This window comes from Brachyhypopomus gauderio, chromosome 6 (genome assembly GCF_052324685.1).
Source record: "Brachyhypopomus gauderio isolate BG-103 chromosome 6, BGAUD_0.2, whole genome shotgun sequence".
Lineage (NCBI taxonomy): Eukaryota > Metazoa > Chordata > Actinopteri > Gymnotiformes > Hypopomidae > Brachyhypopomus > Brachyhypopomus gauderio.
In genome coordinates, this window is record NC_135216.1 from 13,702,400 (window position 1) to 13,726,561 (window position 24,162).

At 47.2% G+C, this 24,162-nt stretch overlaps 1 protein-coding gene across 6 annotated transcripts in view; it reads right to left on the bottom strand.

Annotated features, from left to right (window-relative positions):
• trioa (trio Rho guanine nucleotide exchange factor a) overlaps window positions 1-23,132 on the bottom strand; it is an 81,848-nt gene extending 58,716 nt beyond the window's left edge. For 4 of the 6 annotated variants that reach the window (XM_077008837.1, XM_077008836.1, XM_077008834.1 and 1 more), the window contains exons 1-2: window positions 22,874-23,132; window positions 10,404-10,457 (exon numbers count right to left, since the gene is read on the bottom strand). In XM_077008837.1, the coding sequence (XP_076864952.1) occupies window positions 10,404-10,457; window positions 22,874-22,943 (124 nt within the window). In that variant the 5' untranslated portion in view covers window positions 22,944-23,132. Of the gene's footprint in view, window positions 1-10,403; window positions 10,458-12,470; window positions 12,570-22,873 lie in introns of those variants that run through there. The other 2 variants (XM_077008839.1, XM_077008838.1) reach the window with 2 other exon arrangements.
• Between the last annotated feature and the right edge of the window lie 1,030 nt (window positions 23,133-24,162).

Here is a 24,162-nt window from a genome sequence, read left to right on the forward strand (position 1 = left end):
TACTTTGATAAGTTTTGGTAGATCCTGCGCTGTTTCATGGCCCATGAAATGAGAGCCCATGTACCTCGATTGCACATATCCATTGCTCCAGAACCGAACATGAAGATCCAGCCGTTTGGATTTTGTGGTTGAATTAAAGCTTTCATCGAACATTAACACATACGGCCCGGTAAGAGCGTATCAACTCTCTCTTGATGAAGTCTGCCAAGCCAAATCTAGCTATATATGCGATTTGTTTAGTCCACACGAAAACTTTTTCGCGATATTCGAACCAGGGAACATTGCCGTCACTCTATCCTAATGTAGCCCGAATATCATTAGCCGAAGCACTAGTGATACTGCGGTGGAGTCCGGCGGGACCCGGCACTGACGATAGCGAAGACGGCGGGGATGAGGCACAAAATTGCGTGAAGGCTTTTCGTGACAAGGACCGTTTCCTGCCTGCGGTTACTATGGATTTTGTAGTTTAATTAATTAATACGTACCAACACCTGTAGCCCCGCACAAACACAGACAACACAGAACTGACTTCCGGACGTTTCGATTAAACTACACTTTTCTAAAATTAACTAAGGTAAAATTTTAAGACCTGACTAAATTAAATTTAAGACCTTGGATGAAAATCTGGCTGTTTTTTAAGTCTTTTAAGGCCTTAAATTTAAAGTTTTGAATTTCAGACATTTTAAGACTTTTTAAGACCCCGCGGGAACCCTGATACATGACAGAATAAAATGTATACATGTACTTTGGAGGAAAAATAAACATTTTTGTAATCTTACAGCACCTGGGTGCAGTCATAAGATATAATATTCTCTTTAAATGAAGGGAGTCTGGCTTTCACGGCCAGACAAGCGGGCTGGAATTTACTTTAGGAAACATGGAGTGTGTGTTCTCCAGAATTCTGTGTTCATAGCAGGGAAACGGACATGCACTGAAACTGCCACGTTGCAGTAGTACAGATTTAGTATTACCAGTGTGTGTGTTCTATAATACACACACACTTCATTGCTCTTACACAGAACTGGCTAAATATCCACATACAAGAGGGCCAAAACAAACAAACAGCCTTCATGAGCGCACGCGCGCACGCACACGCACACACACACACACACACCTCTTATACAGAGTCTGACTCACCTTTCCTCTTATACATACATGGCCTGAATAATAGAGCCACCCCGTCACAACAGTTCACCACTGTCCACGGAGGATATGGTTCAATCTTCAGTGTTTCTGGGGATTAGGCACAAGCTCAACAACATGCCCACGTGATCGCAGTGCCGTGATCGAAACCAGGTCGCCCATAAACATGTAAGCATGCCAGCACGCATGCACAGACAGTGAGCTCGCTGCGTTATGTATGGGGGATTTGATCAATAATGACACTCTGGGTTCACTTCTTCCTGTGTTTACCACCTGAAATTCAAAGGAACCCACAGTGTAAAAGCCACTTCCTGTCTCCATCAGAGCCACCCAGAGGGTGACAGCTTCGGTTACAGCCCTCAAAACGATCAGAAGCTTCTTCTGCGGCCAGGCCAACACACATCTGCACGTATGCAAACATTCACACCCCCACAAGCAGACACACGCAGTCCCAACCTGGGGGCTGGCAAACAAGGCCCAGCCCCACGGATCTCTCCACCGCAAATGTCTACAATCTGGAATCCCTGCCCCAATACACAGACTTCACCAAAATCTCACACACACACACACACACACACACACACACACACACACACACACACACACACACACACACACACACACACACACAGACACTTTCTTCTCTTAATGACTAAAAGGATTGATCACAGTGAGCCAATTGACTCATCATGCTGCCCTGCTCACCACTCAGAGACGAGACAGCGAGCAAAAGACAGACGGAGCACAAGATCAAGCCAGAGCGGAGAAAGAGCAAGAGTGAGCAAAAAACAAGGGAGACAGAGAGAGAGTGAGACAGCAAGACTGAGAGCACACAAGAGAAAAAGAGTGAAAGAGCAAGTGAGAGCAAATGAGAGGGGGGGGGTCATGAGAGTGAGAGGGTGAGAGTTAAACTACAGTGCTGAGGACAGTGATCTCATAGGACCACAGACTTCTTGGCCACAGAGCATCGCCTGCCAGAATGGAGAGATGAAGGAATTATTCCTCCTCTGCCTCACCTGGCAGACCTCTCATCTAAGAGAAAGAATGGGGGGGGGGGGGGGTCGTCTACTTTGCTCTCGTGGTAAACGCAGATCTGAGTGATGGGAGGGCGACGTGGGCACGACTCTTACGGCCACCTGGGTAAAATGATGACACGCTGTGAGAGACTAAATAAAACCACCGCAGAATCGGTCTCTGCAGCCTGGGGGGAGGGGGGGGCATGAGACAGGGAGGCCCGCGTTCACCTGCTGGAGCCCCAGATGGCGGTGATGGTGGCGTCTGAAGGACACCTGCGGCAGGAGGCGGAGGTTTACCTGGCAGCGGGTGCAGCGGGGCTCCCCGGCCGTGCACGCCACCATCTGGAGCGCACCGCCCGTCGAGTCACGCACCGCCCCCACCTCCATCACACGGCTGCCGTGTGCAGCTCGACCGCCCCGGGGCACAACGCACATGCCCTTATAGGAGGGCAGCGAGGAAGGCCATGGGATCTTGAATTTGAACTTGGTGCTTGGGCAGCAATGGCTGATGGTAAATTAAATACCAGAAGCGTATGGGGAAAAAAAATGTATTTGAGCAACCTGATCAGCGAGAGGGCAGAGGCATTACCTTTCAGCAGTCCTGACACAGCACGCTGGACACGCTGGGCTAAACCCACAGCCTTACCAGAACCAAAGGGGGGGGGGGGACCACACACTAGAATAATCATCAATGAGAAGGAACATCTAGTAGGTCTCGGTTTACATTATACAACCACAACCAAAATTCAGGATATACTGAGCCTAAAACACGGGAACTAGCTAGATTGGCCTTCAAAAGCAAACATCAGCGACACAGAATGGTTGGCCATCCATGGCAATGAATTCCATTATCTCCAAGTTACAGCTTACTTTGTGCTTTGGCACTGCGAGATATTTCTGTGTTTTCAGAATGTGTGGCTACAGATGGCACAGGCATGCTGGCACGTTGCTTTATGCTCCTGCACTTTCACCGTATTCAGCATACTGAGAGGCATGGCGTGTTGTCAAACCGTGCATCAGACCTGTAACCGTGCATCAGACCTGTAACCGTGCATCAGACCTGTAACCGTGCATCAGACCTGTAACCGTGCATCAGACCTGTAACTGTGCATCAGACCTGTAACTGTGCATCAGACCTGTAACTGTGCATCAGACCTGTAACCGTGCATCAGTTGAAAGTAAAAGCTTTGTGTCTTCTGAAAAACCCCTTGGGTGTCGTACATCCACTGGAATCTTTGCATGAACATAGATTACTAATCTCTTGTCTAACGTCCCCATCAGAAATCGTTGACCGTGTGAAACCTGTTGTGCTCACACTGATTAAACATGTGCACGTCTTGCGTAGGAGGGCACAGTTAACAACCAGTGGATTTATTGTTAAAATTTGTAGTTCTTTATTTTCGATCGGAATTTTTGTCCCTTCTTTTTTGGCTAAAAACCAAAAATGCCATTTGTGTGTCCGAAACTTTGGTGCATCCCAAGTGAAAATGATGGCGACGTTGCAATGTTCTCATACTTAGCATTTAGTGGTTACAGCAAGTCTTGTAAAACACCAGCTCCAGAAAAGTACTGTTGTACTGCCGTGACAGAGGAGAGGATTAGTGTGGATTAGCCTGAGCCTGAGGAATGGCCCCGTACTATAGCTGTGACCACCAACAACTAAACCCCAGCGCAAATGAGCACGTCAGCCGCTTTCCCACAGCACGGTGATCAGCACGAGCTGCAGCGTCTTCCACAGCCTGCTAGCCGAGAGAACCGGGGTGGTATCAAACTAAACCACAGCGTGATGATCTCACAAACGGAGCCATATTAAAGGAAATGATGCAGTCTACAAACCTCGGACTGCAAGGTTTATAAACAGCAGCAAATGTTTTATTAGCACAATTTTACCTCTTCTCATCACTAGAGGGACCTATCCAATCATTTAGATGTGTCTAGCTCTCTTTGCTGTGGGCATCCACTGGGCCAAACCAAAAAAAGAGAGAAAAAGACTACAGTGCCCATAAAGCTCGGAGAGGTGAGCTCTACGCTCAGATCTCAGCCACAGTGAGAAGGAGAAGAAACAACTAGAGGGTGGTGTGTGGGACTGGAACAGAGGGCACGGAGGTGTTTGCTGAAGCACTCTGGACAGCCGCCCATCCACCTGGGAGGCAAGACTGCTGCCATATAAGATTAGTCAGTATGAGATCAAGATAAAGTCCCAGATTAAAGGAACACGAGGCACGTGGTGGTAATGGGAATAAAAGTGTTAATTGCCCTCACGGTATTTCTTCCCTCCAGGAGGCTACAGCATGTGTCCCCACATTTCCCCATTTCAGCCACAAACTCCCACAACTTTGGGGCAGATGACACATGTTTGCGATTTACTCATTGGAAATCCACGTGGAATTTTCTGGAATGTAGCAACTCCTTCGCCACAGGGTTTGAAATACCAAAAGTCTGAGAAATTAACAGAACAGTAAAACGTGTGTGTGTGTTCGGGGCAATAACACATGAGCACTGTTTACAGTAATCGTGAGTGTGAGCAGCAGTGAGGACGTGAGCGGAGCAGCGGTGAGTAGGCTCCACGTGATGGAGTTAGAGGTGCCGTAACGGGTGGAGATGCATGTAGCTGTCGCAGGCCTGACACTGAAGCCCATAACCATCAACAGGCCCGCTCATCCCGACAAACCAACCTCGGCTGCAGGAGCTCAGCCTGTCTGTCTGGACTTGTGGATCATTTCATACCAACTGGCGTGTCCGCTTCACCTCTTGGGCCAGGGTTCCTTCTTCATTTCTAAACATTGCCCTACGCCACCCCAGCACCTCCCATCTTATAGCCAGAAGGTCAGATGAGCTCATGCACCGATATCGCAATCTGATGGACGAGTCGAGTGTGACTGGCTGTGTTGTCCCCTACATGAATGCATGACAAGACCTTATGAAAGCCAGCTGCATCTCACACACACACAATGACATGTCAAATTTCATCGAAAGCAATTACAATGGCTTACACGTTTTCAAAGCGTTTCATAAAATGTCTATTTCACAAAATGAATTCCCCCATCGTTTCTTCATCATTCATTTTTCCAAAGTAAGTTCACAGTGTCTGATGTTTCCTGCCTGCTCCCCAAGATCAGGGCCCCTAATAACAGGGTAGAGGAAGCAGGAACAGACTCACACACCAGACAGAGACAGAGAGAGAGAGAGAGAGACAGGACACAGTGAGTGAGCATCTGGGACTTCATCTGAACTGGAATCTCAGTAAGGCCTTTATAAGCAGTGTGTGTTCATCCTCGATTCACACAAGCACATCCCATACGCTGTCTAAGCCCATTTCTGCATTAAAAACAAGATGACCTATGCAACTCGCCTTGCACCCAAACAGGGTTAATTACACGAGCTTCAACTTATTAGGAGTCACACGCAAGATCTAGAGAAATTATCTGCTGTTGGAGGAGTTCAACAACACTCATGAAACAGGCTCTACGACAAGAGGGAGAAATATTGCCCAAAACGCCAATGGTTTTGCATGGCTTAATGAAAGATCGAAAATAGCTCAGGTAGTTCTGGGTCATGAAAAATGTGTCGATGACTTGCACAATTACTGCTGTGACGGAGGGAGAGAGACTCTCCTCATTACAAGCTCATGCTGGAGACGGCACACAATACCCAAACCACACCAGCTTCCCTTCATTACATACCTGACCTTAAACCAGACTGCTACATTATGATCTTTACTCTTCTAGGGCACGCTTCCACTTTCTACAAAACAGCACTAGGCCCCGAACCCCCCAACACACAGCACTAGGCCCCAAACTCCCCCAACACGCAGCACTAGGCCCCGAACCCCCCCCAACACGCAGCACTAGGCCCCGAACCCCCCCAACACGCAGCACTAGGCCCCGAACCCCCCAACACGCAGCACTAGGCCCCAAACCCCAACACACAGAAGTTCCCCAGCAGGGAGCCTGCTCTTTCTCCTCAATGGCTTGAATCTCTGAAATGCAACATGAGCCGGTGGGGGGTTTTCGATTTCTGCCAGAAGGGCTAAACCACAGGAGGTCTGATTGGACCACCCCGTTCGTCCAATACGAGTCATCCTCCGCGCTCTTGCCCCGCCCCACACCACCCAGATGTTCACACTGAACGCTCTACACAGCTCATGCTACATAACTGCCCCCTCATGCCTCCTCATACCAACTCTAGCAGGGATCCTTCTTTCTGCCCGCTCTACTCTCCTACTATAAAACGCTCCTTTCCCCTTTCCTAGTCCCTCGATGTCCCCTCTTATAATTATGCGCATGTGGGACTCCCATAAGAGAGACCTGGAGGTCCTCCACTCCAGCAGTCCGCCCTGTGTCCCCACCCCCCCTCACATTCACTGGAGGCAGAGGCCCACACAGGGAAGCAGAGAGTCCACAGCAACTTTAAAAGGAGACGCAGTGTCCTGTGAGTGAGGGCTCCTCCCGCCAGAAAAAAAAAAAAAACATTTCAAAACCAAACACAGCCACAGAGAAGGCTGGGCTGACGTGAACGGAGCGTTCTCCGTTATTTAAATTCTTCAGCTTCAGTTAAGCTGAGCTCACGGAAACCGTTGACAGTGACAGTTATAATTCTAAAAGGGGAAGTCGACACCAGCGTGCGTTCTCCTACATGGCTTGAAAATCGGCCGTAATCCAGACGCCGTGGACGGATACTTGTGTACATGTGGTACAAGCTCAGTGCTTCGGCATTACATGCTAGCAACTCGACTTTAGATGCAAATACCTTGAAAATACCTCAAAAGAACTTTCCATTTGCATTCAGCCACTGTGCCCCTCTTTGTAACCCCTGTGTAGTCTTCCCTTCATCACTGTGACTCACGCTGCACTGAGAGCTCCAGATGTGTCAATTCCCTCTATTCAGAACCAGAACCAAAGTCCCGTAGCCTACACCTATTACATTATAACTCTATAATGCACATATTTGTATGTGGTTTGAACTGTAACGACTGTAAGTCCTGCATGCGTGCGTGTGCGTTTGTGTGTGTGTACTTCACTATTTCAGTGCAAAGGGGGTCAAAGAATCTGAGATTGGGTGGGTGAGGGTTATTTATAGAGAACACAGCTGCAGGAACTGACACTTCACTCATGGTGTGGTGCGGTGTGTGTGTGTGTGTCTCAGTGCGAGTGAGACAGGGAGCCAAAATGCCAGAGCATGGGCAGTGGTGGTGTGAAAGGAAGCTTTGCTATTCCATTTACCCTTGTCTTTCATATAGCAATACTCATATAGGTTAGCAGTGGGTGTTGTGTAACTGCACTCTGGTCTAACCAATTAGCAGCAGCCATTTTGGATCAAATATTTTGAAGCAGCAGCTTAGTTGTGGCACAGAGTCACGAATACTTCCTCCAGGAAGCTGAAGAATGGAAACTGGTTGGCGGAGAGAGGTGAGAAAACGAGTGACCAACAGGGCTCTGCTATGGTGACCAATAACAAGAGAGATAGGAACATTGGAACATTATCAGGAAGTCACTCAGTCAAATGAGACCCCTTTATAATCAGCTGTGTAGGTTCTCCCTCTGACACCCACAGTGCTTGCAAAGGTGTCATGTAAATCACACATGTAAATGTATCGTGCACTGCAGCATTGAAGCTGACCGATCAAACTTACAGCCTCCCCAAACATTTTCAAAACAAAATCGCACGTCAAAACCAACGCCTAAAATTCTTTACTGAGTCATGCACACATGTTGTCATGCGAACCAGCTGAAGCCGATATTAGCCGCCATGGTGCATTCTGGGTGCGGGAGCAGGTCAGGTCAGGGGTGAAGGGGCGTGGAGACAAAGGAGCTTCTGCAGCTCCCTGTCTCCAGCACGCATAGCTGGAGAGTCTCTGCGCAGGGGCGGGTGAGGCCCTGGCTTATTTTAGGCCCACACGTGTGGATGCTCCATGTGAACCATCTCTCCATAGAATGTGTGGGGAGGCTCCTCGGAGACACGCCTTTCGTGAACGTGAAACCGCACCCTGCCACGCAACACACGCTCCCATCACACCATCGGTCCGCTGGAGGTCCAGAACATTCACACTACACAATCAAATGGATCAACAGGACGGCTGCATCTAGAGTCAGGCAGTGGGTCAAGGACAAGCGATAACCTTGATGCGACAGCCCACTCCAATATTAATCCCTCACACACACACACCCACGCATGAACACGCACACAATATAAAATGAGCGTTACCCAGATCTGAATACTGTATGAACAATGGGTTAAAGGGAGCACTCATAAATAAGGTTAATAAACACATCAAATCACATCATGCACTAAAACAATATCATAAATCTCTCCACAGACACAAAAAACTGAATGAACAATTACAATAAAAAACAACTCTAATCAAGAAAAATTAATAAATGAAATTGCGTCCAAAATCTATTAAACAAATGCAGCTGTACATTTATCTGCACTGGTTTTAAGAACAAGCCATTCATGACTAAAAGAGACATTAAAAAACACCCACCAACTAATGAGAAGGTTAGTGCCAAAAATGTCTTTACCCGGGACTCAAAGGAAATATTTAAAGCTGGAAGAATCATGTCCAGCGGGAGCCGTAGCATAACCTCTTCCACAGAGAATTTTTTCTGGCAATATTGGCATCCCTGATTGGAGTAGGTACCAACCAATCGCAAAGAGGCAAGAGGGCCAAGACTGGCTTCAAAGTAGTGCTGTTGCACAGGCCATAGCATGGCCATTTGGCCAATACGTGCTCCCATAAGGACAGGAGAGTAGAGGACAGAGATGGTACTGCAGTTAATAAACAGTTAATGAGAAGATACGTGTGTAAGATGCATTTATACATTTGCTATAGTACTGTATTACTGACTGCAGCAACCATAACCACCAAACTGGGTACGAGTGCTGGCTGGGGTTTAGTCTGAATGTGTGCACTGCTTTTTGTTTGGGGGGGGGCTTGTAATGAAGACCTGAAGAGCGGACTCAGCCTGAACGATGTGCCAACACTCAACATGCTACGCACTTTTGATGGCAATACGTAATCTCAGAAATCAAGCACTGCTTATTTTGGGGATAGGTCTTTTCTTCTCGTGTGCAAATACCTCAACTCTGGAAGTACAGGAAGCATTTACAGGCATCATTAATTAAATCAATAGAATGCTGTCTGGTTAAACCTTTCAAATCTTTTGCAATTGGTTTGAAATCCTCAAACCCCAAGCAAATCCACATCAGTGACAAAAACTGAACATCAGGTAAATTGCTTTTTGAAATGTTGATGATGGTTAATGGAGGCATGGAGAAAGGTGTTGTGTTCACCACAACTAATGACGCAATCCATCGAATCCATCGGTTACATCATTAGCTGTGGTATTTTGGGAGGGGGAGGTCATTTATAACACACAATCAAACCCTTTAAAATAGAGCTGCGGAAAACTTGACATCCACGTATTCTGCATAAGGTACAGATGAAGGGCTGAGAGTGTGAGTCAGGGGCAACAGGGGCATGTTGGTGTAAGGAGTGTCATGACTGTCAGTGTGAGCAGCTTGTTTTTAACATTCACCTTGCTGGTGATTTTTGGATCGCCCGTATCAGGACTAAACACCTGGTCTGCTTGTTCAATCTGGGTTTATTGCTCATTCGCCCTAGTCTTCATTCTGCACTCTGATCTTTTGCATCTAGTTAGTGTACTGGAGCCCCGCCTCCCGGTATACAGCTGACCAATGGCAAAGCAAAGCCCAGAGACAACAGAGTCGCTACCTTAGATTCCTGTCAGAGAAATGCACATCGATTTAAAAACAATGGGAAGCACAACAGATGGAAAGATTCTATTGATTCTGCTTTGTTTCTATGGTGGGACAATACAGTATTGAAACAATGAAATTTAATTTCTCAAATCGTCATATACAATGTGAGCTAACCATGCTCACCAGCACACGGTGCCTCCCTTAAACCATACGGTGTTCCACTATTACAGTCATCGTACCCTGCCATGTCTCGTCCTCTCTCTCTCACACACACACACACACACACACACACAAAATCTCTCCCCCTCCCAAAATCCTGATTTATGGTTTTCTATGTGCTTCAGCTGTGAAGGTTAAGACAAGACAATCAATACTGTGGGAGGGTCATTCAAGCAGAGAGCCAGGGAGCTGTGGACCCATTTACACAACTACAACTTGGCAAGCAAATAAAAAAATAAATAGAAACAGTCCACACACACACACACACAGACACACGTATGTCATGTTTTGACTGCTTCTTACCTGTTATCTGACTGGATACATCACTTTTGGGTTCACATTTGGGAAAGGAGCCGTCTGTAGTAAAAAGGTGAGAAAAACAATTAGACCTGCTGCACATGAACCTCCAGAAATTATACTGAACAAGTCAAGTAACTTTCTATGAAGGAACTTTTTTTTTAAGTATATTGAGACGTTATTTCTGGCCATGACCCAAGACCGCATGTCATTCATATCACTTAGCATGTATGCATGCGTCTGTCCAAAAGCAGGAGACTCGAGCTCCAGGAAGCCCACAAAGACTTCAGGATGCTTTTAGCAGAGCCCCACTGACCCTAAAATATGTCGATGGTAAGAAAGAAGTTCCGCCTGGACACAACTGACCGCACCACTCCCCCTGAGCTAATGACCTCGAAATCACACATTAACTTCCCCACTACCAGGTGCCATGGGAACCACTGATTCAAGAGGAGAGGGAAGGGTGCCTGGTGACATCACACGCACTGGCAATTACAAGGAGAACCTACAGCAGGATGCAGGAGACCAGACTGCCTGGCTGCACCCCGGGGCGGATGCAGAGAAAGCACCCACCACTTTTGCTTAGCACGCATCAAATTGCAATGGGCAGCGGGCCTGCTGTGACCACGGGTCAAGTGCCACTAGCCCGGTGTTGAGTTTCTGTTCAGTTGAGCTGCATGGTGGAGTACAGCAGAGTGGTACTGGGTGTAAGAACGGAGGATCTCAGAAAGCAAACACTCGGAGAAATGAGAGAGGGAGAAACGAAAGAGAAGGAATGAGGGAGAAGGGAGGGAGGGAGAAGGGAATGAGGGAGCAGGGAGGGAGGGAGAAGGGAGGGAGGGAGAAGGGAGGGAGGGAGCAGGGAGGGAGGGAGCAGGGAGGGAGGGAGCAGGGAGGGAGGGAGAAGGGAGGGAGGGAGCAGGGAGGGAGGGAGCAGGGAGGGAGGGAGGGAGCAGGGAGGGAGGGAGCAGGGAGGGAGGGAGGGAGCAGGGAGGGAGGGAGCAGGGAGGGAGGGAGAAGGGAGGGAGGGAGCAGGGAGGGAGGGAGCAGGGAGGGAGGGAGCAGGGAGGGAGGGAGCAGGGAGGGAGGGAGCAGGGAGGGAGGGAGCAGGGAATGAGGGAGAAGGGAATGAGGGAGCAGGGAGGGAGGGAGAAGGGAGGGAGGGAGAAGGGAGGGAGGGAGAAGGGAGGGAGGGAGCAGGGAGGGAGGGAGCAGGGAGGGAGGGAGCAGGGAGGGAGGGAGCAGGGAGGGAGGGAGAAGGGAGGGAGGGAGAAGGGAATGAGGGAGCAGGGAGGGAGGGAGAAGGGAGGGAGGGAGAAGGGAGGGAGGGAGCAGGGAGGGAGGGAGCAGGGAGGGTGGGAGCAGGGAGGGAGGGAGAAGGGAGGGAGGGAGCAGGGAGGGAGGGAGAAGGGAGGGAGGGAGCAGGGAGGGAGGGAGCAGGGAGGGAGGGAGAAGGGAGTACCGCTGCTGATTTCACAATCACGTCAAGCAAGATCCCTCCAATAAACAGAGTAAATGAAAAAAACTGAAACGCTACGTCAAATGAATAAAAACAAAGGAGGTCAAACCTGAACGGCGATAGAAGATGCACACTGTGCGTGCGAATGCACGCCCACGCACAAAAACAACTCCCCAACCATCTTATTAGCAACCGATTCAAACGGTAATGAATCAAGACAGCTTGTAATCAAGATGCTGGGGCCACTATCTCTGAGATTTTCCCACTGAAGTGCAGTGGCATGTGAACGGTGGTCCAGAATGCTGCTTTAAGGAGCGCAGACGTCTCATGCACAGGCAGCCTTTAAAGCAGGCAGTTGTAGAGATGCCACCACCACTGTGGCTGCCATCAAGAACATGCTCATTCAAATCAGCTTTCACCACTTTGAAATTTTACTGCAGAAATGGCTTATTTATGATGTTCATTCAAAAAAATTTGTGAAATACAATCGGAAAATTACGGATCACATATAGTTAATGGTTATGTAAGAAGAAGAAAAAAATCTTTCCTAGTGGCCTCAAGTGAGTATGCTATAGGTGTATTCTAGTGTGTTTTCCAGGGGGGAAAAGCCATACCTGAGCTGGGGGTGTGTGACACCGGAGCCCAGAGCACCAGAGGCCCTGCTGCAGCTGGGGGGGGGAATGCAGCACTGACTGAAGACTCGCTCTCTTATCACACAGAGGATCTGAAGCCCAGAGAAACCAGAGACGAGATGCTCGTCACCAGACAAGACGGCTGACAACCCTTCCTCCAACACACACACACGCCCCACACACACACGGAGCCCAGCTGTAGCCAGTGGCAAATGCAGAGTTGTGACAAAGCGTGGATCATGTAGAAGAGGGTGAAGCCGAGCAGGAAGGACACACACGTACACATAAACACTCAGAATTAATGTCAGGAATTCCAGGGGAAAACTGCAGTTGCTTTAAATCCCACAAATAGTATTTTCCCCGTGTCGCATTCTGTCCTGATGCTCCACAGAGAGACAGAGACCTAGAGCAAGAAACTAAAGATAAATACATCACATAACATGGCCGTGAAGCCAACTGAATACCAACTGAATTCCTGACAGAGTTGCTCTTATTACAGTACTGAATGTGCATTGTACTTACATAAGGAGGCAGATCATACCAACAAAAACCACACACACACACACACACACACCTCACAAATATACTGAGCTCATTTTAATGTATTTCTGCCCAAATTAGCCATAACAGCTGATCCAGAATATTATATTGTACACAAGGATCTAAACTAGGCTTAATATATATATATATATATAGTAAACAAAAAACAGCTTTTTTTTTTAAAGAGATTTACGAGTCTGTTAGGACTAAACTTGCTATTCCGGTCCAAATAAGGACAGATGAGTTCAGAGGACCTAGAGTAAAGGTCCAGTGTCAAACCCACTGCACGAGAAGTACAGCAGTTCTCCCAGTCCAAAACTTCAGTCAACATGCTGAGGTCCATAAACCTCGGTAAAGGCTCGGCATGAGCGTGGGGGGCTCAGCCCAGATCTCCTAGCAGCTGCCCTGAAAGCAGTCTTCACGTAGCAGGACCAGGACGCTCGCAGGTCACACGCAAGACCAGGGTCCACACAATACAGGACTTCCAGCTCGGTTCCGCGTGCCAAATGCACTGGAGTAGACGAGCAGAAGATACTCCACAAGAAAGTGTCGCCAAGTCCAAAGACTCCAGCAGAACCCTCAGCACAGGTGGATGGGTCTGTAGTTACACAGCAGCTTTAGTACACTTCAACACAGTGAAGTTTAGACACTTCACACGAGATAATCAGTTACAACAGTTTACATACATTAAGATCAAGAAAGAAATGTCAAGATTAACTTTTTTTCCCCCCAAACAGCAAACTGGTCATCCATCCTGGTGATTCTTTAAACATCAGCTTCTCTCAACTGTGATCAACCAGGACGTGAGTCAACAGAGACGTCTTCATACAGTGCAAGAACATGCGGAGAAAAGAAGTGTACACAAAACGGCAGCCATTTCAGTAATCTCAACACCCAACACCCCCCACCTCGTCTTGTGTGAGGCAGAGCAGTTTAGAAGAACAAAAATAACAGGGCTATAAGTAACGTGACTCAACCCCGCGTGTTCCTGTCAGGACCCGACGCGTTTCCCCCCTCATAAACAAAAGAAAGGCCGACCCTCTTCTGTCATTAGAGCCATTTCAAACAAACCCGTCCTCTGTGAACAGAGCAGAGTGGCCCTACAGACCCCGTGTGCTGTGCGCTGTGGTGGGTTTGTCATCAGTAAGACTCACCCATGAATCACTACAGAGGAAAGAGAAGCCTCTCATTGCTACATGCCTGTAGTCTGGCTCAGCCAGGGTTATTCAGGAGCCAGAGACAGGGCCAGAGACAGAGGCTGACAGGAAAGGAGAGATAGCAACCTGCTCCCAGAGTGCCATGGTCCAATTCCTGGTTTTACAACTCCAAGTCCCACCTGCAATTTCCCCGGTATACCACATCGGCCAAACCATGATGAAGCAAGTTTATATAGCAAACCACCATGTTGTGGAACAAGCCTATCAAAAGTAGACTTGCTTTAAATGAACTTCTCTCTGTCCCCATACCATTAGGTTATTATCAAAATATAACCAGAATTAAAGTCTGTCATAATACACTTGAATCAGATGTGTATTAACATTCTTGGCATTTTTGAGGACCACCATGTTGGAGAGGCTAACGCATTATTACCACATAAATGAAACCGTGGCCGTTCAGCCAAACAACCGAAGAAACAAACAGATCAATGAAACAAATGCGTTTGTCCGGGTGTTAAGGAGCTGGGGCGGTTCCTCTGCCGGGTCGTGTCCCACTCCAGCGACCACGCTCCTGTCTGTCCCTGGTGCTCTGCGCTCTTGTTTTCCATCGAGCGTGTGAGCGTAAGCTCGGCTCAGCGCCCCCCCGACGCGGATGTTCGCCACGCGACTATTTTTGGTCGTCTCTCCCTGCTGCCACCCAAAAGCCCGGTGAGCCCGTGTAAACAGCCTCGTGGGCTCCGTTGGGAAACGGCCGGTATGACGCAGCACAGCCCCGAGACTCCTGCCCCCCCACACGACAGGGACGCCACCGTGCTCAGGAGCGGACTTTAAGGAGAGGTTAAAGGGCAAGTTGCTAGGCAACCACCCCCCCCCGACATATAGAGAGCGAAAACGGAGACAGACAGAGATGTAAAAACATTGAAGGTTTAACACGTCTTCAGGGAGGCAGCTCAGTGCTTGATGGCTCTATATTTGACAAACTGCCCTATTTCGCTTTTGGAATCAATTTAAAACAACTTTTCCTCTTTAAAGGCAATAATTACATGAATCCGCTTTAAAAGTTGAGTCATTGTGTTATCAGTCAAGCACAACCAAGACATGGCGGTGGGCAGGTTAAGCTCCGCCCACCCTCGCATCACCCACTGGCTCCCAAATAATTAAATGCATAAACGGGCAAATAAAAAGATTAGGAGAACAAATGGGGCCTGGGCCAAAACGCCCAGGCAGAGTCCCAGTGAAGCAGCCCCATCCAGCATAGGTGTTTGGAAACAACATCTGAACAGATGGACATTACAAGCTGGGGTCACCAGAGGCCCCAGTCATTAAAGCAGAGAGCTATGACCACAAAACCGCCCCCCGTTCCTGCACCAATCGGTCGTGTACGCGCTACGTAGGCCAATTACGACAGGCCCGCTTAGGCCTTTAAGAGCAGCCTCGGTTGCCTTGACAATATGTGAAATGAGTGCAGGCACCAGATAATTATGGGGAGAGACCTCCGCACTGATTACTCCGCTGCTAATTTGCGGAGCGAAAAAACAGGCTAGATGCACGAGGGTCTTGCAAATCATCCATTTATGCAGAAGCAAGACCCTTATGGCAACGATTTCATAACACTGACATTTACTTTAATGGAGAATTAATGACACCACCAATTCAAGAACGCCACATCTACGCAACACTGCGCTGTGCGATCGCTCATATTCTCACGGTAATCTTCAGACAACAAAAAACACTTGTATGGACATATGCAACTCACAGTGTCAATATCCAATGCTTAAAGAAAATATAACCTCCTAAGCAATGTGTGAGCAAGCCAGCATCTATAGGGACAAGACAGTGGAGAACACAGACAACACCACTTTTTTCTGACATCAGAACAGGAAGAAGACATTACGTCTTACGCACTGGAGCAAACATCTGTGCTATGATGTTTGACCACTTACATGACAACCACATCACTAATAATCAGGAGCATGACAGGTTCGGTTTTCACACAGTCTGCTTCTCCCAGAACCACTTCCCTCAAACAGAACCTGCGTGACGGGGCCCAGCGCCACAGCGTCACCGCCGAAAGCGCCGACCCGCACTCGTGAGCTCTGTGCCACCGCTGGTCGTTAAGGCAACGGTCGGCAGGGGACGCAACCATCTGCGGTGGCACGGCAACGTGACGCGACCGTGGACGGCACGGCGGACGATGGAGGAACCGTTTACAGCGCCGCGCAGCACCGTGGGAGTTCTGAAGAGGAGAAACTTGTCTGTCAGACAACAGACATACTGAAGAAACTCCAAAATAAGGAATTTAATAATAGTAAAAAATAATAATAATAAGACGGGGAGGGCTGGTCTGCATCATAGTGGAACAAAACCAGGTCAGGCAGAGCGGCAGAAACAGAGAGAGCACGAGAGACACAGACACACCAGCGACCCTCCCCAACCCCCCTGCTCTCATTATCTGATCTATTTCCACTCCATTTCTTACCCACATCTATCTCTCTCTCTCTCTCTTTCACTCACTCATTCTCTCCATCCCTCCCTCACTGTTCATTCCTTCCATCAACATATTCCAGACAGATAAGAAAGACCTTTTATGTCCAAGAAAAGCAATAAATGTTCAAACATTCAAAATCACCGCTGGTCGTTTAGGCGTTTAGGCCTAGACGGCAGGAGCGTATATCGAGCACGGCGACATTAGCGGAGGTCATGAAGTAAACGAAGTCGGCCCCGATGTTACTGCAGCCACACGGATCTGAGCCTAGGGAGCTGCTGTGGGATCCGCTCCTCTCTGGAACCAGCCACACACCCCTTCCCTTTGTCTGAGCACAAACCCTCGTAAAAGAGCTACAGCCACTAAAACTAAAGCCCACCCTGCGAGGCCAAATGAACCAACCAGTACCGCTATGCAAATCAACAGCTAATAAAGCAGCACTTAGGAAAGGTTAACGGCCGTCCCCACACAGACTCACTTAAGTGGCATTTTAACGAGGGACCACGTGGAGCGGAGGACGCCTCAGACTGCCACTGCATAACATCCTGCTGGGAAGAGCAGGAGTCACACTTGGGCCAAAAACTAGCCAATGACTCAGAACTTCACCTCATCAACACACTGACTAAAGAAAGCCAACAAGCAGCAGGAACCTAAAACACGCACAAAGAGGGCTTTAACCAAGGTGCTGGGAATAGGCTTTAAAAAACTCGAAGAATTCCTTATTCCAAGGCTGGACGACCCCGATTGTGACGTACAAGAGTGTGCAGTCACACACGCCTCGTCCTTACAGCCCCCAAATAAATGTCTCTCCATCTGTTTAGCAAGTGGCTCTGCGTGCACTTTGCAGCTGTCTGTGAGGAGGAGGCAGTGGACCATGCCGCAGTGCCAAAGCCCCGAGCAAAGGGCCAGTGGTCTGTGGTCCCTGCCCCATTAAGAGCTGGGGCAGCAATCAATAAACGAAGCTACTGTAAACGCAGTCACCGAACCCTCTCTGATAAACGACATCTGCTTAGAACGCTGTGACAGGAAGGACCTTGGAAAAGACGAGAAGAGCGATCGTGTGCGCGGTAACGCAAAAACTGAACCAGTTTCACATCCACAAGGAAAAGGGCTAAAAGGAGCTGAACGTGAACCAGCTCTCCACCTGCTCCACATTCGTCTCCTTCTCCATGTGGCCAAGTTGCGTTCACTCTGCCTGCGAGGCTCTCCAAGCGTCCCTCGCCACCACAGTGTTGAAACGACACCGCATGACCCATGATGTGAGCGCCCAGCACTCTCTTTGGAAGCCAAACGTCTGGTGTGTGTTGAAGTGCAGCGGGTCCACAGTACGGCCATGACAGGGGACAGCACCACCTCTGAGTAGCATGTTGAAGAAACAGCTAGATTTATTGTGCTTCCTTACTGCTGCAGTTCATTAAGAGCTCCAACGCATATATTAGTCAGCACTAAAATGTTTTAGGTATGGATAATCCCCCCCCCCCCCCCCACACACACACACACCCCTGTGTGAAGGAGGACAAGACGAGCTTAAAAATAAACAGAGTAGCACATTTAAGTACAAATTAAAGTGGCTCTTTACAATAACCATGAATGTAAAGACAAGAGGAAAAACATTTTTCCACATTTTATTCTTATTTTGCATTTTGTTTTACAATTTCTTAATTATTATAGAGTAATACCTAATTTACTCGACATTCCTTTACATTTGTTCTACGTTTATCACAAAAGACAGGCAACACCAATATAGGTCTTAGGCTGAATCTACGCCATTAGCTGTTAAAGTCACACTGTGACAGCCTATCACGGACACTTCTCCTACACTTCAGCTCAGACCACTTACACCTGCCAACCGGACATTTTGGTCACCGTCTCTCAAAGAATGTTTGAAAGCATCTACCATTTACAATTTGACCAAAACCTGTGGCAACAAATATTGCACAAAAGAAATCAGAAGAACAAGACGAGCCCCTTCCTGAAAATCAAGACCAACCCTCCGGCCACCCAAATGTGATCCACAAGCAAAGGACTTGCCAGTCAATCACAGTTTGCTGCAGAATAAGCTGTAGAGAAAGATTGTCGCCATCTAAGTTTGGGTGATTCTTGAGTCACATGCAGAAGAGCCCTAGATCCCAGCTGGGCTGTAGTGAACCCAGCGTGAGGTTTATCATGTGTGCACAGGAGGGGTTGGATGAGGGCAAGTTACGTATCAGCGTCTGAGCTAGTGGCACATGGTTCCCCTTCATGCCGTGCCACGCTGAACAACACCAGGAGATAGCAGAGAAACACCGACCACAGTCAACGCAAAACACCAGCAACGAAGAGCTTCAACATAACACTGGCATCACGCTCTAATGAACGCCAACACCAAGCAGAAAGTGAAGGGCCACAGGATGGAGGGGGAAGAACATGGCAGAGACTGAGAAAGAACAGAGCGCCCACCACACAGGAGCTGAGGAGAAGACAAAGATCTGAGACCCTGACCCCAGGCACTGGGATACGTCCACAGGGTCTTGTGCTGGAGCCATGGGCTGCCTGAGGAAGTGGGCCATCGTGACGTCAGTGAAATTACACCCACTCTCTCTCGCATACACACATGACAGTATTAACGCAGGACTGTAACCACTCATGGCTCACGAGGAGTTTAAAATCCACTACAAATATCTAACAGCTTTAATTATGGATTCTTCTGTTCTTAAACAGGTTTTGAGGCAGTTTGACTGAAAGAGTTTTAAAGAGCATTTTATGCAAATCCTTATTCCTCCTTATTGTAAATTAAACCTCAATTATAATGCTATAACAATTTGTTTTTATAAAATGTCAATTTTCAAAGAAAAAGCAGGTAGTTTGTGACAAGTCATAAGACCAATCCTCCACACTGGCCCTAAAACATTTGCTGCGATTGCACTATTAAACACTCTGGTGCTGCTCTGGACAGCATGCGTGTTGTGCTAAAACGAAGCCGGAGCATGTGTGCGTTTGTGGCATTACAGCGGGGCTGTGCATACAGCCACGGTGCAAAAGCAGCAAATGCTGCCTGAAATCATTAGATTTCAGTCCAGCCCTAATCTAATGATCCCTCACCAGCGGTGTGGCCTCCATACGGCACTACCGGCGCAGCACAGCACACGCGCTGCCGTGTGCACATTCCCACAGAGCACGCCGCATTACTGAGCGTTCCCTTACCCGCTCCTCCATAGGCCAAATGTTTCTCCAGAACATTCCTCCTCCCGCTACAAATGATCCACACGTCAAGCCACTACATTGCTAAAAGTGTCTGCCCTTCCCTCCGTCCGTCTTTCCGAATAATGAGGACCCTCGCGCAGAGTGCCAGAAGACCGAGGGGCACTGAACACGCCACCACAGGCCCATCGTATCTAGGTCAACACGACCTTTCCCCACCACACAGGGAGACTGAGTGTCTGAGCGAACGTGAGACAAGAGAACAGAGGAAAGTGTAGAGGTGGATAAAGAGACAGGGGACAGGCTGCCATGCAGGGGCACAATGGACAGGACGGGAGGCAGAAGGCGACGCACACGTTGACTCGCCAGGTGGCACAGACTTGGGCAGAGAGGCAGGATTCAGCTCATCATTACTGCTCACATGTACCAGTCTGCTCCCAATTCATTATTATTAAATGCAATTGTGCGTTTATGTACACATTACAATTGATCTTTTAAAATCGGAGGCTTACAAAACATGGTAAACATCATAATTCAAGCGCTCACCTAGCATGCCTTGAGCTCAGGTGAAACCTATGAAATATGCCCAATTTCATTTATGTGGCTTCAACATAAGCAGCATTGGAACTCTTAAGAATCTATGGAACTTTCCATGTTAAACGATGCATTTGGTTTCATTTCAATCGAGGCCCAATGACAGTGTGGAGGGTCAGGAGCAAGTGCTTTATGTGAGGTAAGAACCAGAGCAACATAAATACCACAAATTCTCCACCAGTCAAAAAAGCACTGAAGAGAGCAGTGTATGTGGTGAAAACACCAAGACACTGTTAAGACTCAGTTCAAACTGTATACTGACATTATAACTTGCGCAATAAATAATACCATCTACCACTGCAACACATTCCATACAAGGCATCATCTCTCACCGAATAAATGAACACATGAATCTTACAGCAGTCATGAAACACACCAGACCAAAAACGGCATAGCAGATTACATGTTAGTGTAAAAGGCCATACAGAATCATGTGCTATATTCCATAGAACTGCCTGTTGAGGATAATATTCATTTAGCTTACTGCTTTAGTCTCTGGTAGTTCCCATTATGTGAAAAGTACCATCATTGTGCCATACAGTATTTTTGTGACAACAGAAAAAAGAATTCTGCTGTAAATAAACCACTTTATTTCTATACTGTCCCATGCTCACTTTGTTGCTTATATGCTTGTACTAGGCATATGGGTCCTTTCAAACTGCACTTAAATGTTACACTTTATTGTGCAATTTCTTTGTTTAGGCACTCAAAAAATACTATACTAATATAAATACAGCTACCCAATCTTTTAATAAGTAGCATACACTTATATAAATAAAGCTAAACATACACAAGCACCCCATAACTAAAGTATCCATCTCCAGGTCTGTTGATGGCAACATTGGTCTCTCGAAATCCACCAGATTCTACATTCAATGCAAATACAAAAAAAATCAAATCACAAAAGACTTCCGGTGGGGAAACCGCTGTGGCGCAGCGCTTCCTCGTGTGGTCACACTGCCACAGTGGTAATCTTCTGTGATTGTGTGCTCTTTCTCGTGGTCTACACATGGGTTCTCCAGTTTCTCCAGTAAATAACTGCACGAACACACGTTCAAACGTAAATCCCAGAGCACGTCCAGCTCCATCACCTGATGTTTGCGGAGCTGCAATCATCACCAACACCGAGTTTAGGGCGTTTATAATGATGCTCATTAATCTGCACTGTGGTGGTTCCTAAACGAGATTTCGCTTACGCTCCCATTAACACAAAACCGCGTCTGTAAATGCATGATATCTTAAATAATAACTATATTGAGTAAGAACGGTGGGGGTGAGGGATGATATGGCAAAGCATATCTACCCGACTTGTGTAATTCAAGTTAACTACAGCTACATGTTGGCTAGCTAGGTTAGCTAGCCGAGTCCCCTACCCAGCTAGGTATCTAGCGCTGCAGCTCTTTCGCTACAAAAGTGCCACGTAACAGTCACACACGACAAATAAAACCCCTGAACGTCAGACATTTGCTGAAATGTGTCACTGTCCCTGCAATAAGTCGAGAGAAACCTACACAGCCAGCTAACCAAGCGGTGTATCCGAGCGTTAGCGCCTGGCTAACGCCTCCTCAGGAGAGTGCCACGCCAGGTCATTGTTTACATTGCTAGCTAGCGCGCTAGCTCCTCGTCCCGCAACAACGCCGCCTCGCCTGCTGACAGTGTCGCGTACACCCAAAGAATATATTCAGCTAAAATAAGAGGAGTCGTTGTTTTTGTCGCACAGGAATAAACAGACACGTTTATGTGCAGTCAGTCACATTTTGTGCCGAAATTAAAACATTAGTACCAACTTAGCAAGCTGGCTAGTTGGGTTAGTGGAACAGTTAGAGTGCTGTGATTAAAAGCAGCACGGGCCATCGTGGTTATTTTTATGCAACTAAAAGGTAACTGGAAACAAAAAGTGGAGGTCTAAGTACGCTTATCTGCTATTTTACTAAACGCATGATAAATGTTGCCCACACACACAGATAGTTGGCCAGTAGTGTACGTGCTTAGCTGCTGATCAATAAGTTGCCCTGTTGGTCAAGCTAGAAGAGATGGTGTAGCTGGAGGAGCTAGCCAGCTAACTTTGTGTCTTCTCTGTGTATGTCGCATTAAGCAACACTTCACTGATGATAAACTAAACTATATTATACAAGTAGTCCCAGCTACATAGCTAACAAAGCAATAAAATCAAAGAAATCTCACTTTAATGAGCGAGCTAGCCATGTGGCTATATGGCCAGGCTAGCCAGCTAACTACTGTGGTAGAAAATCATGGGTTTAACAGTTAAGTTAAGCCATCTAAGAAACAGCTCGATATCTTGAGGCTGTCAGGTACAACGACTTTTCCAACTATGACCCCAGCGCACACATCCACCCCCGCCGTGATATTACCACGACCCAGCGGGCTGCTCCAGTCCCCGTCCCCCCTCACTAGTTTATGGCGCTCACCAGATTTGAAGAACGCCGCTATGTCGGCCGCCTCTTTGGCCGAGTCCTCGGCTCCTTCCCCCGAGCTCATGTTCGTGGAAAACACGGAGCGAATATCCTAACGTAAAAGTTTGGTTCTTCCAGCTCAGACGGTGTGTGAAATATATCCGCCCTATACCTGAAGAAGGACGTGACTACGACGGGAAAGACCACTCTTGTGCTAGTCTAAGGACCATGAGCGATCCTCCATGTTGGATAATACAAACGAACAGCGCCGGCCGGCAGCCCTCCCGACTGTGTGCGAGCCGGAAAGGAAAGTGGTGGAAGGTAGCAGGAGGCGTGAGCACATTTCACAAGCTTCATTAACCCTCTTTCAGCTTTATTTTAAGGGTAATGTTTCCCTAATCTGCTATATAGGTGTAGGTCCAAAAAGCCCACAATGAATTCTAAGGTAACTATTTATGTTGCAAATTGTTTTGTGTTGTAAAAAAGATTTTAAGCAGTATTGTACAAATGTGTAATAGACTTTAAGAGGTTGCCAAAATGTACTTTAGGCTAAGTTATTAAAATACAAACAATCAAGTATGCTATGGCCGCAAATGAAAACGTATCAAATATCTTCTTGTTATATTTTTCAGAGTGGTCCTACAAAAATAAACGACAACAGTTTTGACGTTTCTGAAAAGTTCATTAAATGCAAGAAACCCAGCTGTTAGGTAACACTATCTGTTATGCATTTTAGATTATGTATTATAAAATCATGTGTGTGCACTTATATGTATGGACTTGGATGGATATTTTGCAAATGTTGAAATGATTTTCATTTGCTTTATGTATGTGACCCTGTAAAATGTTAATACTTTTTTCAATATGTTTCAAATGTTGTCTTAAAATGCTTAGTCTATTACTGTAATTTAACTGTCACTTTTAAGTTTAACTTTAAGTTTTCAATGAGTTCCACAATTTCTGTAAACTAGAGTCAAATAAAAAATCTTTGTGCATCAGAAAAAATAATCGTAATTATTAAAAGTAGTTAAACATTTTTTTTTCGTTCTGTACATTCTAAAACCCATGAGTTAGTGCATTTGCCCACTCTTTTAAATTTGCCCACTCTTTTAAATCGATTCAATCCACCTTTATCACCAATTAGACACAAAATATTGTTTTCAAATCTCGCAACAGTGATAGTCTGTAATTATGATGGAGGACAGTGAATCAGAATCCTTGTTGTGTACAGCTGTAGAAGTGACAGTAAAGATTTCAACTGCCAGCTGTTAAAATTACTTATCTGTAGCTGTAGACTACATGAT